Here is an 18,446-nt window from a genome sequence, read left to right as displayed (position 1 = left end):
CTAGTATTTTGTTGAGGATTTTTGCATCTATATTCATCAGTGATATTGGTCTGTAATTTTCTTTTTTTGTAGTATCTTTGTCTGGTTTTGGTATCAGGGTGATGGTGGCCTCATAGAATGAGTTTGGGAGTTTTCCTTCCTCTACAATTTTTTGGAAGAGTTTGAGAAGGATGGGTCTTAGCTCTTCTCTAAATGTTTGATAGAATTCACCTGTGAAGCCATCTGGTCCTGGACTTTTGTTTGTTGGAAGATTTTTAATCACAGTTTCAATTTCATTACTTGTGATTGGTCTGTTCATATTTTCTATTTCTTCCTGGTTCAGTCTTGGAAGGTTATACCTTTCTAAGAATTTTCCATGTCTTCCAGGTTGTCGATTTTATTGGCACAGAGTTGCCAAAGCATCTCTTAGGATGCTTTGTATTTCTGTGGTGTCTATTGTAACTTCTCCTTTTTCATTTCTAATTTTATTGATTTGAGTCCTCTCCCTCTTTTTCTTGATGAGTCTGGCTAATGGTTTATCAATTTTGTTTATCTTCTCAAAGAACCAGCTTTTAGTTTTATTGATCTTTGCTATTGTTTTCTTTGTTTCTATTTCATTTATTTCTGCTCTGATCTTTATGATTTCTTTCCTTCTGCTAACTTTGGGTTTTGTTTGTTCTTCTTTCTCTAGTTCCTTTAGCTGTAAGGTTAGATAGTTTATTTGAGATATTTCTTGTTTCTTGAGGTAGGCTTGTATAGCTACAAGCTTTCCTCTTAGAACTGCTTTTGCTGCATCCCATAGGTTTTGGATCGTCATGTTTTCATTGTCATTTGTCTCCAGGTATTTTTTGATTTCCTCTTTGATTTCTTCAGTGATCTCCTGGTTATTTAGTAATATATTGTTTAGCCTCCATGTGTTTGTGTTTTTTAAGTTTTTTTCCCGTAATTGATTTCTAATTTCATAGCATTTTGGCCAAAAAAGATGCTTGATATGATTTCAATTTTCTTAAATTTACTGAGGCTTGATTTGTGACCCACTATGTGATCTATCCTGGAGAATGTTCCATGTGCACTTGAGAAGAAAGTGTAATCCTGCTGTTTTTGGATGGAATATCCTATAAATATCAATTAAATCTATCTGGTCTATTGTGTCATTTACAGCTTGTGTTTCCTTATTAATTTTCTGTTTGGATGATCTGTTCATTGGTGTAAGTGAGGTGTTAAAGTCCCCCACTATTATTGTGTTACTGTCGATTTCCTCTTTTAGAGCTCTTAGCAGTTGCCTTATGTATTGAGGTGCTCCTATGTTGGGTGCATAAATATTTACAACTGTTATATCTTCTTCTTGGATTGATCCCTTGATCATTATGTAGTGTCCTTCTTTGTCCCTTGTAATAGCCTTTATTTTAAAGTCTATTTTATCTGATATGAGTATAGCTACTCCAGCTTTCTTTTGATTTCCATTGGCATGGAATATCTTTTTCCATCCCCTCACTTTTAGTCTGTATGTGTCCCTAGGTCTGAAGTGGGTCTTGTTTTTGTATCCATTCAGTAAGCCTGTGTCTTTTGGTTGGAGCATTTAACCCATTCACATTTAAGGTAATTATCAATATGTATGTTCCTATTACCATTTTCTTAATTGTTTGGGGTTTGTTTTTGTAGGTCCTTTTCCTCTCTTATGTTTCCCACTCAGAGAAGTTCTTTTAGCATTTGTTGTAGAGCTGGTTTGGTGGTGCTGAATTCTTTTAGCTTTTGCTGGTCTGTAAAGCTTTTGATTTCTCCATCGAATCTGAATGAGATTACTCCTTGGGTAGAGTAATCTTGGTTGTAGCTTCTTCCCTTTCATCACTTTAAGTACATCATGCCACTCCCTTCTGGCTTGTTAACAGCTGAGAAATCAGCTGTTAACCTTATGGGAGTTCCCTTGTATGTTATTTGTCATTTTTCGTTTGCTGCTTTCAATAATTTTTCTTTGTCTTTAATTTTTGCCAATTTGATTACTATGTGTCTCGGCATGTTTCTCCTTGGGTTTATCCTGTGTGGGACTCTCTGCGCTTCCTGGACTTGGGTGGCTATTTCTTTTCCCATGTTAGGGAAGTTTTCAACTATAATCTCTTGAAATATTTTCTCGGGTCCTTTCTCTCTCTCTTGTCCTTCTGGGACCCCTATAAAGCGAATGTTGTTGCATTTAATGTTGTCCCAGAGGTCTCTTAAGCTCTCTTCATTTCTTTTCATTCTTTTTTCTTTATTCTGTTCTACAGCAGTGAATTCCACTATTTTTTCTTCCAGGTCACTTTTCCATTATTCTGCCTCAGTTATTCTGCTATTGATTCCTTCTAGTGTATATTTCATTTCAGTTATTGTATTGTTCATCTCTGTTTGTTTGTTCTTTAATTCTTCTAGGTGTTTGTTAAACATTTCTTGCATCTCCTCGATCTTTGCTTCCATTGGTTTTCCGAGGTCCTGGGTCATCTTCACTATCATTATTCTGAATTCTTTTTCTGGAAGGTTGCCTATTTCCACTTCATTTAGTTGTTTTTCTGGGGTTTTATCTTGTTCCTTCATCTGGTACATAGCCCTCTGCCTTTTTATCTTGTCTATCTTTCTGTGAATGTGGTTTTTGATTCACAGGCTGCAGGATTGTAGTTCTTCTTGCTTCTGCTGTCTGCCCTCTGGTGGATGAGGCTATCTGGTGCAAATGATTTTCAACCCTTGATTTGGATGTTTTGAGTATGTCGGCTATCTCCCAGGTGGTATAACATTGAATGTTCTCAACTAATGTCTCAATTTGATCACTATCAACTTCAACTGGTGTATCCAACCAGGGAGCATCGTCCAGCGAGAAATCTCCAGTACGAAACTTTGCAAACCACTTTTGACACATTCAATCAGTCACAGCACCTTCTCCATACACTGCACAAATCTTTTTTTGTGTGCTTCAGTTGCATTTCTACCTTTCATAAAATAATAAAGTATAATATGCCAAAAATGTTCCTTCTTTTCTTCCACCTTCAATATTAAAATGGCTACACAAAAATTCACCAATTTTAATGTCTTTTTTTTTTTTTTTTTTTTTTGCGGTACGTGGGCCTCTCACTGTTGTGGCCTCTCCTGTTGCGGAGCATAGGCTCCGGACGCGCAGGCTCAGTGGCCATGGCTCATGGGCCCAGCCGCTCCGCAGCATGTGGGATCTTCCCGGACCGGGGCACGAACCCGTGTCCCCTGCATCGGCAGGCGGACTCTCAACCACAGCGCCACCAGGGAAGCCCTAATGTCTTTTTTTAAATGCACGTTAATATGACAGCTGTCACAATATAATCTAACAAAATTGTTTTGAATGAAGTTGAAGACAACTAAGTGCTACTAGCGCCATCTTATGGAAAAAAAACAAACAAACTTTTTGGCCAACCCAATATTTAAGAGCAGAAATACTTTCACTTTTTATGTATCCATGCTTTTAATCTCCAAGGCATTTATTGTTCCAATATATAACATCACCAAGAGTATATGAATGCGTCACTTTCACTGCCACCTTGTCAGCACTGGTTATTATGATTTTTCATTTTCACTAACTTTTGTACTCAAAATGATACCTCCAGATTAATTTAATTTGCATCTGATTGGTAGTAAGGATAAACTTTTTTCATCTAAAAAACCTATTTTCATTTCTTTTTTGATGAATTGCTGGTTCAAATCTTTTGCCCATTTATCAACTGAAATCTTCATTTGTTCTCATGTATGAAACAGACACATGGGTCAATTAGAAATGAAGCACCTATTTTAACAACTTAAAAGACGATTTTCAATCTTATAAGAAGATTAGAAAACTGTTTAAAATCATCACTCAGAAAAGTGAACTGACGAAACAAGACTCAACTTCAAATGCTTCCATACTTACTGCTCCTCCCAAACAACAGCTGACGAGTACAAGTCCCCCCCAATGCCACCATGACGCTCTGCAATATTGACACCAAGCAGTCCTTGTTTTCCAGCTTGTTCCCAAAGCTCCCTACTCACTTCTCCAGCTTTCTCCCATCTGCAAGTAACAAACATTTTAAAATCAGAAAAATGTTTTTCATATTATTTAAATGGCCACATTTTGAATTTATGAATGATTTTGTTCAGGAATGGTCCCTTAATTTAAGGTAATTAAAAAGGGGGTGCTCTCACACACTGTGACAATAGCAGGGCCCAACAAGTAAAAGAAAGATTCCTCTTTCCCAGGAAAGACTCAGTCATTGAAAAGCCCTGGACTCTTTGTTTACTCTAGCCCTCCCAACTTCCTTTTCCTCTCTATGAAAGTGCTCTCCTTCCCTTGCTGAGCAGCGACTTGCACATAGATCACCATGGTTGTGGACCATAAACCCATTTTTTGCAGGAGAAAAAACTGGCAGTCGATTAGGTCAACATATTTTTTAATTGTATATTTTAAAACTCATTTAAGAAGCTTTGAACTAGTTTAAGAATCCTGTAATCTTACAGTATTATACTGAAGAGTGGTAAAAATGTTAATAAAGCCCTGAACACAGTACTTTTTCTAGACAACAACGAAGAGCATTCTAGGAAATGGTCCTTCTTGGACTTCTAACGTGCATTACTTTCAAAGAAAATGTGCGACTTACTCTGAGTGATGAGGAATCACTTCTTCTTGAAAAAACTTCCTTACACTTTCCCGGAAAATGTCATGTTCTGAAGAGAAGATTCTTCTAATTCCTATATCTGTTAATTTTTTAGCAGAAGGAGTTTCTAGACGTTCCTCCCCTCCAGAATGAGAACATCTTAAAAATATACATACATTAAGAAAATTAAGTGAATTGTTACTCTTCACATCCAAATTAAAAGTCACTGAACAACATGAAGGAAAGAGTCTGCAATTTGACAAACTGGTTCAAATTTGAGCAGCAGCACTTTAGGATCTATCTCGATTGGATGAGACTAAGAAGTACTTTACCCTTATTCAACTCAGTCTTTACTTCCAAATCCCTAAAGAGAATGTCATGCCAGAACTAATCACATGTTTGAGCTGAAGTAGAATATAGCATAGTACTGTATGGTGATGCCGATTAAATAATGTAAAATTCAAATAGTACAATAGAATAATACTGATAAGTTTTCATGTAATGTACAGTTTTTAAAATAATGTAACCCCCTCCATTAATAGTTTATCCAGAATCATACAATTTCAAATGGCAGGTGTATAGGATGCAAACTGTGTTGACTTTTATTGCCACATTACAATCTGGGTGTAAAGCAAAATCAAAGTGCCCACCAGTCTCTGTAGGGATTAGTCCAGAATTATTCAAAATCTTTGGAAACTGACCTTTTCTCTCCCCGCACCCCCCCCACCCCCCATATTAAGCTTAAAAAGAGACTGCTCTGTAGTTCCTTTTGTTCAATGGTCTTCAGATCGCCCCCTGCCCCGGCCGGGGGTACGCCTGAAAAGATTTTGAAACTCTGTGTACCACTTTGTACATTTTTAAGCTCACATATAAAAAAACTTTTTATCATATATATTAATATCGCCAAAAGATGTTTTTCTGTTTTGCATCATATTGTTTTGGGTTTCTCTCTTCCTTAGTTGGACCCTGACCTGATCTGATCCTATCCTGTCCTTTCCTTCCCTTTTCTTTCTCTTCCTCTTCTTCTTCTTAGTCCAGAAAAGACCCAGTCTTGTTTATTGGCAATTAGGCTATTTCAATCTTTTTTCCCCTGAAATGTATTATTTTTTTCCAGTTTATATATCTTTCCTTAATGCAATGGACTGAATTGTGCCTGCCTCCTCCTCCAACCCAATTCATGTTGAAGCTCAAACTCCCAATGTAATGGTATTTGGAGATATGGCTTTGAGGAGGTAATTACAGTTAAATGAGGTCATAAGTGTGGAGTCCTAAACCAAGAGGCTTGGCTTACATTATAAGAAGGGGAAGAGAGAGATATAGCTCTGTGTGCACACAACAAGGAAAGGCCTAGTGAGGACATAGGGAGAAGGGGGCCATCTATAAGCCAGGAAGAGAGCTCTCACCAGCAAATGAAGTGGCCAGCACCTTGATCTTGGCCTATCCAGCCGCTAGAATTATGAGGAATAGATTTCTGTTGTTAAACCATCCAGTCTATAGTATTTGGGTATGGAAGCCTGAGCTGATTAATACACTTAATATGTATTTTGTGTCATTTTGCTTTAGACTTATCTTTTATATACAACTTTTAGTTGAGTTTTATTTGTTAATACAATCTGAAATGTCTTTTAAGTGGTAACCTTTAGCTGAGAACTTTTAATATTACATTTTTTATACCTGGTCTGCCTTTTATCTTCACGTTTTTCTGGTTTGCTACTCTGTCAGCCAAATCATCATTTTTAATAGCTTATTTATTCATTCAGCCAACAAATACTTTCTGAGTGCCTAATATGTACTAGGAACAATTCAGGTAACTTGGGATACAACAGTGAGCAAGGGCCTTGCACACCACTGTAATGTTACAGTAAAAGAGACTAAAATCTACTTCATCCTATATTGAAATGACTCGTTCCAGTTTCTTTATAATGCACACATTGGTCCATACTTGGGATTTTTCCTCAAGGAAAAAAATGTGCTGAGACTAGGGAACTGGAGCTCTAAGACACTGAATCATTTGTCAACATAATTAGTAAATAATAGAGTGGAACTTATATCCAAGTCTGCCTGGATCTTAAAATTTTATATCCCATGTAACATTAAAGAAATCTTTGGAACATTTCTAAGTAAAACACACCAAGACAAAGGAAAGTGAAACAAGTGCCAGAAAGAACAGAGATTTTCAGATTAGTCAAAAGTGTTCAAGAGAGAACATGTAGAGAGAAGAAAATCAAAACACTTGGCAGTAAGTTTGTTGGAATATCTATTTTTTGCCAAGACTAAGGAACCCATACAAAATAAATCAGCCCTTTTTCTCCCCATAAAAACCAGGAAATCTGTACTGAATAAATTGTCCATTGTTTTCCGAAAGCATTAAACTGCTACTCATCTAACAGGCTAGGCTCTAATTATTATTATTATCATTATTTTTAAAACCTCATTTACATTATAAAAGGGAGACAGTCTCTGCCAGCACCTTCAGGTAGGGAGCTGGTTATAAAGAAACAATTTTGGGCCTCATCCCAGGCCAAATAAATCAGTCTGTACATTTGACACTTGAAACACACAGCGGTTAGGGACGCCCAACCTCCATGCAGTTGAAAATCTATGTATACCCCACCGTCAGCCCTCCACATTTGTGCTTCCTCCAAAGCACGGTTCTGCATCCTCAGATTCAACCAACCATGGATTGTGTAGTACTGGAGTATTTACGATGGAAAAAAATTCCCATGTAAGTGGACCCTCGCGATTCAAATACATGCTGTTCAAGGGTCGACTGTATTTTAATAACATTCCTAAGTGATTCATATGCACATTAAAGTTTAAGAAGTCTGTTATAATAAAACTAGAGTCTCTGACCTATTCAGAGGGTCCCTCAGGTCCTCCTTTTTCCAATATTCTTCCTATACTTCAACGAAAAAAGCATCACAATTGACAATGCAGAAGCAGGTATGAAAATCAGACTGTCTAATATTAAGCCAGACATTAAGGGATCTACAAAAATGTAAAACAATGTCACTCATCTCACTTTTTTTTTGGAAAAGTTATTTTTCTTAAAGATGTTATTTATGTTAACATGTAATGAGTTACTTTTATGTAAACTAAATATTTGTAAAATTTCCCAGTTTTGTAGATATCTATTGACATCAATGTCCATAAATAAAACTCACATAAACAAAAGATCTTGGAGGTCCTCTAATTTTAACAGCACAAAGGAGTCCTGATACCAAAAAATTTGAGCACCACTGTCTTATGAAGTTCGGGGAAGAGCTTAGAAAAGTATGTGTATCTGAATGTAAAGTCACTCCTCGGTGAAGCCTTCGCAGCCCTCCTCACGAGCAGCAGTTTTGTTTCCTGCTCCCATAGCATCTTAGAGTTACCATAAGGCCGCCATGAGCTAATTTATCCATCCTGTCACTCTCATTAAATAGGGAATCCTCGGTGCTTCCAGCTTGTTTATCCAATGACTGTATTTGAGGTGTCAGACGGTACAGGAAGCTTTTGATCTTATAAACACTACCTTAATAGTCACTGAGCCACTTAGAAACTCTCTCCATTAATTCCTCTGCATTTACTTAATTAAAGGATTTGTTAAATCTCAAGTTAATTTCATCGTCTAACGGGCTGTCGCCAGGTCTTTCCTGTTCCAGGATGTCTTCTCCATGGCACTTCTCTAGGTCAGCGTCGCTGCAAGTGCTTTTCTCAAGATCTGGGAGGCGGTGGAATACCAGCTCCCAAGTTCACTATAGGGCGGTGCCTTTTTGCCACAGATCTAACTGGGCCAAAGGTCGTAGCTCCAACTCGTGCAACTGTGGCCAAGGGGTGACTCCCCGCCCTCGCCTCGCAGGAACTCTTCGAAATGCAGACTCACGGTGCCGACCACAGGCCTCAGAACCAGACGGGTTGGATTGGGGCCAGAGAGGCAGAATTTAGGGACGCCCGCCCCCCCCCCCGACTTCGGCTGTCACCAAGTTGAAGCTCCTAGGCCGGCGCCCACGCGCTCGCGCCAGTGGGTCCGACCCAGGTTCTGGGAGCCAAGGGGCGAGGCCCAGCGCCTTCTCCCACCCTCTCTCGCCCCAACAGCTCAGCCCAAGTCCCGGGGGCCGATGCAGCCGGCCGCTTGAGCGCGCGCCGTCTGGTTCCCAGCCCCCAGGAGCGGTGTGCGTGTCGCAGCCCTGCCCTGCAGCCTCCCGGCCTAAGCAGCTGAAGCGGGGCGGGCACTCACCTCGATGCCGGCGGCATGCTCGGCGCACAGCGGCCGCCCCACAAGCGTAGGGCCCTGCGGAGGAGGCGTGTGGCCATGGCTGGGACAGCGAGGGGCGGCAGGGGCGACGGACTCGCCTTCTCGGTGACTCCGAGCGCGCAAGGCCAGGCGCCGGGCCAGCGGACTGTCCCCTGAACCTTCCTCCGTGCAGTCCCGCCGGAAAAACGTCGCGCAGCCGCTCTAGTAAATGCACCCTGGGCGCCCTTCCGGAGCCCGGAGCCGCGATCCCCTGTGGTCCGGCGGGTGGCGTGTCGCCGAGCGTTGGGACACGCCCCTCTCTAGAATCTTACCAATGGAAAGATTCTGAACGCAAAACGATTCAACTTTTCCCTGCGGCGTTTTTGTATATCTAAGCTGTTCTTTTTTTTTTTTTCTTTTCTGTTTTTCTTTTTTTTTTTGTGAGGAAGATAGAGTTTATTAAAGAGAAGGGTCGCTGCAAGAACAGCTGGCCGACTTCCTGGTAGCCAGGGAAAGCCGACCCTGAGCGTGGGTTGCTTGTCTGGTTTGTTTTAACATCTTTATTGGAGTATAACTACTTTACAGTGGTGTGTTAGTTTCTGCTTTATAACAAAGTGAATCAGCCATACATATACATATATCCCCATATCCCCTCCCTCTTGCGTCTCCGTCCCTCCCACCCTCCCTATCCCACCCCTCTAGGTGGTCACAAAGCAGCGAGCTGATCCGAGCCAGCAATCCCACTACTGGGCATATACCCTGCTTGTCTGTTTTTATAGCCAGAGAGCAAACGGACTTCTGTCACCCGCTGATTGGGTAGGATCTGCATGTTTCCAGTGGGATGAATACCTTTCTGTATATGGTATGGAAAAGGAGCAAGGCATGCTGCTTGGGAACGCTCAGAGATGTTGCAATGGTTGTTGCATGACAGAGTGATAAGGGTCTGGTAACTCTGCTCTTTTCAGAATTCTGAACCGCTTTGAGGAATGAGTTTAAGCTATGGAGCCTCAAAAATGGACCCAAACACAAACGCACAAACTTACGTGAAGTTTCTTTTCTTTTCTTTTCCTTTTTTTGTGGGGGGAGTTCTTTATTTTTTTAAATTGAAGTATAGTTGGTTTACAATATTAGTTTCAGGTGAAAAACATACCAATTCAAAAGTTGTATAGCTTGTACTCCATTTAAAAAAAATTGTATTGGAGTATAGTTGACTTACAATGTTGTGTTAGTTTCTGCTGTATAGCAAAGTGAATCAGTTATATATGTCCATTCTTTTTTTAGATTCATTTCCCGTATAGGTAATTACAGAGTATTGAGTAGAGTTCCCTGTGCTATACAGCAGGTTCTCTTTAGTTATCTATTTTATATATAGTAGTGTGTATATGTCAATCCCAATCTCCCAATTTATCCTTCCTCTCCCCTTTCCCCCCAGTAAGTTTGTTTTCTACATCTGTGACTCTATTCCTCTTTCGTAAATAAGTTCATTTGTACCGTTTTTTTAGATTCCACATATATGTGATATCATATGATGTTTGTCTTTGACTTCACTTAGTATGATAATCTCTAGGTCCATCCATATTGCTGCAAATGGCATTATTTCATTCTTTTTTATGGCTGAGTAATGTTCTATTGTATATATGTACTGTATCATCTTTATCCATTCTTCTGTCGATGGACATTTAGGTTGCTTCCATGTCTTGGCTATTGTAAACAGTGCTGCAATGAACGTTGGGGTGCACGAATCTCTTCTAATTATGATTTTCTCCGGGTATATGCCTAGGAGTGGGATTGCTGGATCATATGGCAGTTCTGCTTTTAGTTTTTAAAGAAACCTCCATACTGTTCCATGAAGTTTATTTTCTAACACTGGAGATTGATTTACTTCGTATATATGACTATGCAAATACTACTTTTAAAGAAGTGTGGCGTTATCATTTTTTTCTTACAAAAATTAGTAGCCACTTCCTGGAAAAAATTAAAATATATTCAGTATGCAAATAAAAACCTTTAGTTCAGTTCTCCAATAGTATTTTATTTGAATTCATGTCTTGCCATTTCCTTTTACCTCAAGTCATCAAATACTGTTTAATAATCTACATTTCAATTTAATGAAGTCTGAGCTTTTGAAATTTATGGATTTGGTTTTTTGGTAATAGGAAATCTGTGAAAGTTTTTGAACTCTAAAGAGTTTGCAGAGTGGATTTCTAAGGAGGTAAAGCAAAACATTAAGGCCATTCTAAGAATCGAGGCCAGTTATCAAGGGACTGAAATGGTACAAGTGAAAGAGACACTTGTGTTAGAAATCAAGAACTAACTGAACGCAGCATAAAGAAGTTTAAAAAAAAGAAAGTTTTAATTCCATACAGAAGCATGTGAATATTATTAGTTGGCCGGGGAAGCACAGGACTCCATGTAGACTTGCTAGAATTCTGGACTTGCCAGCCTTCTTAAGCCACCTCAACCATTAGCAGTCTGCGCCAGGGTATTTACTTGCTTCATGGGCCAAACTTGTTTTTCAAAATGATAATTAGCTGATCAAGTAACCTGCTAGTATGGAGCCATGAGACCCTTTTCTGCATGGTCTTGCTGAGCCTCTGAAAAGTGAGAATAATAATACAACACTGCTTCAGTGTGCCTCAGTGTGGTCTGAGTATCACTACAGCAGCACCACTTGTTGCATCAGAATATCTGATGATGAGGTCCAGGGTTCTGTTTTCTTAATATGTCTCACCAGTGATTTTTTTAAAAATTAGGCTTAATTCACTTTACTTTTCTCATATAAAAATACTCTGTGGTGGCCACAGCTTGAGCCTGGGTCCTCTGCACTTTGCTAGAACATCAGTGAATTCCTGATAGGGAGACTTGGAGAACAGGATCTCTTTCTAGAGGTGGTGAGGTGAGATAACTGTAGATCTTGGAGATGACATCAAAGCTGGCCTTGGTGAAGTTGCCTAGGATTTCAGTGCAGCCTCTGACCTATGTGGCAGTAATATAGCAGTCATCCTCAGCAGCTTCTGGGGCCCAGGGGTTGAGGTGATGGCAGTGCCTCTGCGGGCAGGAATGGTGAAAACGAGCAGGACAATAAACCTTTCTCTGCACACAAACTTACATTCCGTAACAACCATATGAGATGCCTTATAACAACACACCCCATTTTGGTTGGAATGCTCCTGGTTCGAGAACTGTCTTTTTGGTATGTGCACAATAAACTTCTACTAACTACTGCTTTGGTGATTAACTGGTTTTACTTTGGCTGTTTCTGAACTTTTGACAAATCCAGTCTAGGATTTTTGTTCCCATGTCTCTCTAGTATACTTTAACCTGGCACAGTTCCTTCTGACTTTATCATTCGTAGCGTTGACATTGTTTGGAGTAAAAGCCAGGTATTTTGTAGGAATAACTTAGTTTGGGTTTTTTGAGGTTTGCTCACAGGAGAATTGGTACTTCAGTAACATGATGTCCCTCTCAGTACATCGCATCAGACTGCCCTTCATGCTAGATTATCCCGTTCTTGGTGAGGTAAATTTGAACCACCTTAGTTTTAATTTCTTAATTTCATTAAGATGGTGTCCACCAGATTTGTCTGTTGTAAAGTTACTATGTTTCCTTTTGTGAAATAAGAACAATATGCTTCTGAATGTAGCATGATCTGGGCTAAAATGAAATGAAAGGTTAAACAAACTACCGAGATAATTCAGGCAAATTACCCAGAATTCCACAAATTCTTTGAGCCATTTATATCTCCCTGGCAGGAATAAGTCACATCTTTTACCTGAGAGTTCTACAAGGCATGCTATTATTAACTGAAAGGTCAATTAGGGCCAGAATAGTCAGGGCCCTATCTAGTTGATGCATATATATCTTGAACTTGGATCTAGAAGAGCGTAAAACAAAATTAGGAACTATTCAGTTATTATTGGCCAATATTTTTATTATTATTAAATATCACACCAGGGAGGGAATTCCGTGGCGGTCCAGTGGTTAGGACTCCATGCTTTCACTGCCAAGGCCCAGGGTTCAGTCCCTGGTCAGGGAACTAAGATCCCACAAGTCACACAGAGTGGCAAAAAAAAATTACACCAGGGAATTTAGATTTGATATGGTAAGAGATAAAAGTACTCTTTTGTTCTTAAAGCCTAGGAGAGTGAAATTCATTCATTCATTCATTCTCTTATCTCTTAAATACCTATTGAGTTCCTCCTAAAATTGAGGATACAATGTCATACAAGATAAAATCCCTACCTTCAAAGGGATTGAAATATAGTTATGAAAATGAGACTTGTATGAGGTGATTTAAAATACAAGACAGAGTATGATAAACGTAGGAGCAGCTCCAGGGAGGGAAGTGACACTTCGGGTGACCAACTTGACTTACTTCTTTTTCCCACTTTATTTTTAGGGAATAGTGGAAAAAACATGGGCTATAGAATTCCACAGACCAAGACCAAGGTTGGAAACCTCTCTCTGAGTTACTAAATCTCTCCATGTCTCTGTTCCCTTATTTGTAAAATGGAGATATTAACAGGATCTACCTCACAGGGTTATTGTGAGGCTAAAACAAGGCAAAATATGTAAAGCATCCAGCCTGGCAGCAGCAGGAGCCCAGTATATAGTAACATCATTACTACCATTCAATATTTTTCCTTACCTTAATTCTTAGGAGAGGCCATATGCTTCCCGAATTGCCAGGGAAACAAATAAAACCGATAGAACCTGACCCATCCTACAGACTTAGTTAGCTGTCATTTATTCAAAAACGGATTTGCAGCAGTTGCTCATTCTAGGTCCCAATATTTATGCCAATATCTTTATTGGACACGTCAGATCATCCTTGTGTTGTGGTTTTCCCCCAGGGTTAGGAAGGGTTACCAGTGTTAGCTTTTTTTTTTTTTTTTTTTGCGGTACGCGGGCCTCTCACAGTTGTGGCCTCTCCCGTTGCGGAGCACAGGCTCCGGACACGCAGGCTCAGCGGCCGTGGCTCACGGGACTAACCGCTCCGCGGCATGTGGGATCTTCCCAGACCGGGGCACGAACCCGTGTCCCCTGCATCGGCAGGTGGACTCTCAACCACCGCGCCACCAGGGAAGCCCCAGTGTTAGCTTTAACTCTCTTCTCTGTTCATTTCTTTCAGTAGCGTGTTCTTCCCATTTTAGAGAAAGCAAAGACACTTGATTAATATCTTTTAAGAAAATGTTGCCCTTGCTTGTCCTTCATTCCAAGGAGTTTGTAATCAACACTAGGGATTTTTTAAACTAATACCAATATAAGCTAAGGTGCAAAAGAGTTTATTTGTCCAGGTTCTAAAATTAAGTATTAATTCTGGCTAAATGTTCTGGTCTAGTATAGGCAATCTCTGTGAATGTTTGACTTTAAGCTTTCTTTACCTTTGTGAGGGCAGAGCACTCATTCTTCAAAGGAGAACACATGATTCCAGACCGTGAAGGGACAGAGTTGTCCAACTCTGGAAGCTTTAACATTCATCTAGCTATGATGATGAATAGGGCAGTGTCACAGGGTCATATGTCAGACAGCTGGAAAGTTAAGGAAAATAGAGCCAAGAAGTGAGCTAAAGTTAAGAGCTTATCTCATAATTAAAAGACAAAGAAAAGGGAAGGTGAGGCAAGGGCGGGGCTCAGCTGGAATCTGCCAAATGTTGGGAAACTACTCTGGCTCGTCTGAATATTCTGAAGGTCCCTTTGTACACAACAGACTGATTGGAACAGGCCAGCTACTAGGAGGTACAGACTTCATAGCTACAACATAAGCTCTCTGAACCTCCATTTATTCACCTGTAAATGAAGAAGTTTCATATCATGGCGTTGTTGTGAGCATTTTTTCAGATAATGGGGGTCAAATGGTTAGAGCAATGACAAGATTATAATAAGTACTCAATAAATAGTAATTATTATTGTTATCATTGAGAAATATCCCCCACACACACACACCTTTTTTTTTTTTTTTTGGCCACGCCGTGGCCAAAAGATCCTGCTTGTAGGATCTTAGTTCCCCGACCAGCGATTGAACCTGCGCCCTTGGCAGTGAAAGTACAGAGTCCTAACCACTGGACCACCAGGAAATTCCCAGAAATATCCCTATAATACAAAAAAAGAAGAGCAACTTTTAAAAAACACATTTAAAAAAAACTTTCAAGTTCAAAGAAGAAAATAAATTACTCCTAGTTCCCCAACTGAAATATAAATATCCTTGGAGTAACACATTGGAGTATGTGAAGGAATAAACAGCTTCTAACCATATTTCGCACTCCCTCTCTGACTCTTATAGTACTTATTTTATATTATACAAAGATATACTACCTTGTGTGTTTAACAACTGTTGTCTGTGTATGCCATGCCTCTTAATTAGAGGGTAAATGTTTGAAGATAGGGACTGCTATGCTTCTCCTCTGATACGTGTTAATAAATGTTATTTACTGATGAAAATGCCAGCTTCTCTAACTGTAGTCACTAGGTATTTGTTTATAAATGTGCAAAAACTGAGTGATTGGGAACTATTATTTTATTATCTGCTATTGATTTGAAGAATATCTTGACACATTAAGAAAACTTGATCTGGAATTTGTTTTTCTAAATTTGTCTGATTTTTTTTTCCTTACAGAGGACAATAGTTTCAAAACTAGTTGATGTTTTATGTTTCATAACATTTTTCTTAAAAAAAAAAGCAATTTATTTTAACGAACATAATTTTTATAGAAAATCTAATTGTCAGGATTAAAAATGGATTTGTTTAAACCTTGCTTTGAACCCTGACCTACTTCTAACTTGCTTTCCTCTAGGCCATACTCATAATAAAAATATTAGTTGTACACATTCTTAAAAATAAATCATCACTTAAATGTAAAGAGGATTATAAAACTTATATTCTAGGGTTGCTGTGTCTTTTATATCTATTTTGTATACAGCTCATTAGAAGTGTATGTGTCCTCTTGTAACCGAAAGTGGGGTCTAGCTGTTTACTGCTCAAAAGCCAATAGAGAGGCAAGGTAGGTGGTAAGGAAAATTTGCTTTATTTTGGATGCCGGCAACTGGCAGACACACATCAGAACTGATCTCGGAGAGACAGCCGTTGAGTGGTCCTGAAGAGAGATCTTAGTTCCCTACCCAGGAATTGAACTTGGGTAGCCTGATGAAAGCCAGGAATCCTAGCCACTAGACCACCAGGGGCTAGAGGCTAGAAGCAAAGTGGCCCTGGCTCTTTCCCCCATTTGAAAGCAAGAAAGTTTCAAGGAGACAAACACTGTAAAAAAATAAACAGGCACAACACATGGGAGAGCACACAGAGAAACAGTTTATTTAAGACAGAAGCAAGGCAGAAATACACACCCAGAGAGAAGGGGTATGGGCATCCCCGCTAATAAGGAGGAGCGCAGTAAAGAGGTGATTTGAATCCCTTATATAGGATAGTCCCTCCAGCTTTTTGTTTACCTTTGGCCATTATCTTGTTTCTGTTTTCACACCTGACTGGTCCTAGGACCCTCCCCAACATGCATGCGTAATTTTTGCTAAGATGGATCCCACCGCCCAGGCCTGTGGGTGTATGTCCGCACTTATTATGGGGTGGCACCCCCTCCCTCTTTGACCCCCAAGGAGCCTTCCTACGCATGTGCAGACAGGGAAGTTTTCCTTGACCTCAGGAGAGCATATTTTATCTCTTTACTTCAGTAGAGCTAAGCTTCTGTCACTATCTTTGCCCTTGGAGTGGGAACAAAGCTTCAATTTCACTCCACTTGACAAACACCAGCTGTCCAGCCCAGGGGCCCATCTATCTCCTACCTCAGAACCAATTGGCAAAATGCCCAAATAGCACTTCATGCTCAAAAGGGAGGTTTGCCCAGTGCACACTGTTGGACTTACTCGGTCTTGGAGCTCGTCAGCCTGTCCAGATGCTTGTTTCCGTTCATTTTTTTATATATAAATCTTTGATCTCTCTTTGATCTTTTATATATAAATCTTTGATCTCTCTGAAACTTATTTTGGTGTAGTGATACATCTTTTTTTCCAGATGACTAACCATTTTTCCCAGCAACATTTTACTGAATAATCCATTTGTTCTACTGATCTAAAATGCCACTTCTATCATTTGCATTCCCCTATGCATTACTGGATTGGCCAAAACGTGCCTTCTGTTTTTAAGTAAAAATAAATGACACATTTTTCGTTTTCTCCAGGAACCTTACGGAACAATGTATTCCCCCTTTTGTTCCACTACTTTCTGCCATTTTCCAGGCAACTTCATAATTCCACCTTCCCAAAACTTTTTATCTTTTTGAACAAAGAACTGTTCCAGGTGCCTTTTACAGTCTTCCAGGGAATTGAAATTTTTTCCATTAAGAGAATTTTGTAAAGACCTAAATAAATGGAAATACAAAGTTGCAATGTCTGGTGAATACGGCGGATGAATCAGAACTTCCCAGCCAAGCTGTGACAGTTTTTGCCCGGTCATCAGAGAAACATGTGGTCTTGTGTTATCCTGATGGAAGATTATGTATTTTTTGTTGACTAATTCCAGACGCTTTTTGTCGAACGCTGCTTTCAGTTGGTCTAATTAGGAGCAGTACTTGTTGGAATTAATCGTTTGTTTTTCTGGGAGGAGCTCATTATAGATGACTCCTTTCCAATCCCACCGTACACACATCACCTTCTTTGGATGAAGACCAGCCTTGGTGTGGTTGGTGGTGGTTCGTTTCACTGGCCCCATGGTCTCATGTTCTATATTATTGTGCAGTATAATACAATATATAAATGGCATAATACATTTTCATTGCCTGTCATAATTTGTTTTAAAAATGGAATGTTTTCATTATGTTTCAGTGGAGAATCACAAGCAGAAATATGATCAAGAAGGTTTTTTTCATTTAACTTATGTGGAACCCAAACATCAGAGTAATTACCATAACCAAGCTGGTGCAAATGATTTTCAACGCTTGATTTGGATGTTTTGAGTATGTCGGCTATCTCCCACGTGGCATAACGTTGATTATTCTCAATTAATGTCTCCATTTGATCGCTATCAACTTCAACTGGTCTACCCAACCATGGAGCATAGTCCAGTGAGAAATCTCCAGCACGAAACTTCGCAAACCACTTTTGACATGTTCGATCAGTCACAGCACCTTCTCCATACACTGCACGTATATTTTGTTTTTGCGTTTCAGTTGTGTTTTTACCTTTCATGAAGTAATAAAGCATAATATGCCGAAAATGTTGCTTTTTTTCTTCCGTCTTCAATATTAAAATGGCTGCAAAAAATTCACCAATTTTGATGTCTTTTTTTAAACGCACACTGATATGAAATCTGTCACAGTCTATTGTTTCGAATAAAGTTAAAGACAACTAAATGCTACTAGAGCCATCTTATGGAAAAAACTGAACGAACCTTTTGGCCAACCCAATATATCTGGACCTATTTCTAGACTTTCTGTTCCATTCATCTGTTTATCCATGCATTCATTTATTCAGCAGATATTTTGGAGAAGCCTTATACTTGCCTACATGCCAGACACTTTTCCAGGTGGGGAGACAAAAATGAACAAAATGTGTTTTTTGACCCTGTGGAGCTTGTCTGTGGAAGCAGACAATGGATAAATAAACATAAGTCAGATGCTGATAGTACAG

At 39.5% G+C, this 18,446-nt stretch overlaps 1 protein-coding gene across 1 annotated transcript in view; it reads right to left on the bottom strand.

The window, feature by feature from the left end:
* The window catches only part of ACADL (acyl-CoA dehydrogenase long chain), a 38,995-nt gene extending 29,901 nt beyond the window's left edge, over positions 1-9,094 (bottom strand). The window contains exons 1-3 of the mRNA XM_067740718.1: positions 8,818-9,094; positions 4,602-4,757; positions 3,878-4,015 (exon numbers count right to left, since the gene is read on the bottom strand). Of these exons, the coding sequence (XP_067596819.1) occupies positions 3,878-4,015; positions 4,602-4,757; positions 8,818-8,894 (371 nt within the window). The 5' untranslated portion in view covers positions 8,895-9,094. The remainder of the gene's footprint in view (positions 1-3,877; positions 4,016-4,601; positions 4,758-8,817) is intronic.
* Positions 9,095-18,446: the final 9,352 nt, after the last annotated feature.

Source organism: Pseudorca crassidens, chromosome 6, assembly GCF_039906515.1.
Source record: "Pseudorca crassidens isolate mPseCra1 chromosome 6, mPseCra1.hap1, whole genome shotgun sequence".
NCBI classification, from domain to species: Eukaryota; Metazoa; Chordata; class Mammalia; order Artiodactyla; family Delphinidae; genus Pseudorca; species Pseudorca crassidens.
The sequence above is the reverse complement of the archived record's forward strand: the minus strand, read 5'-3'. Positions and strand labels throughout refer to the sequence as shown.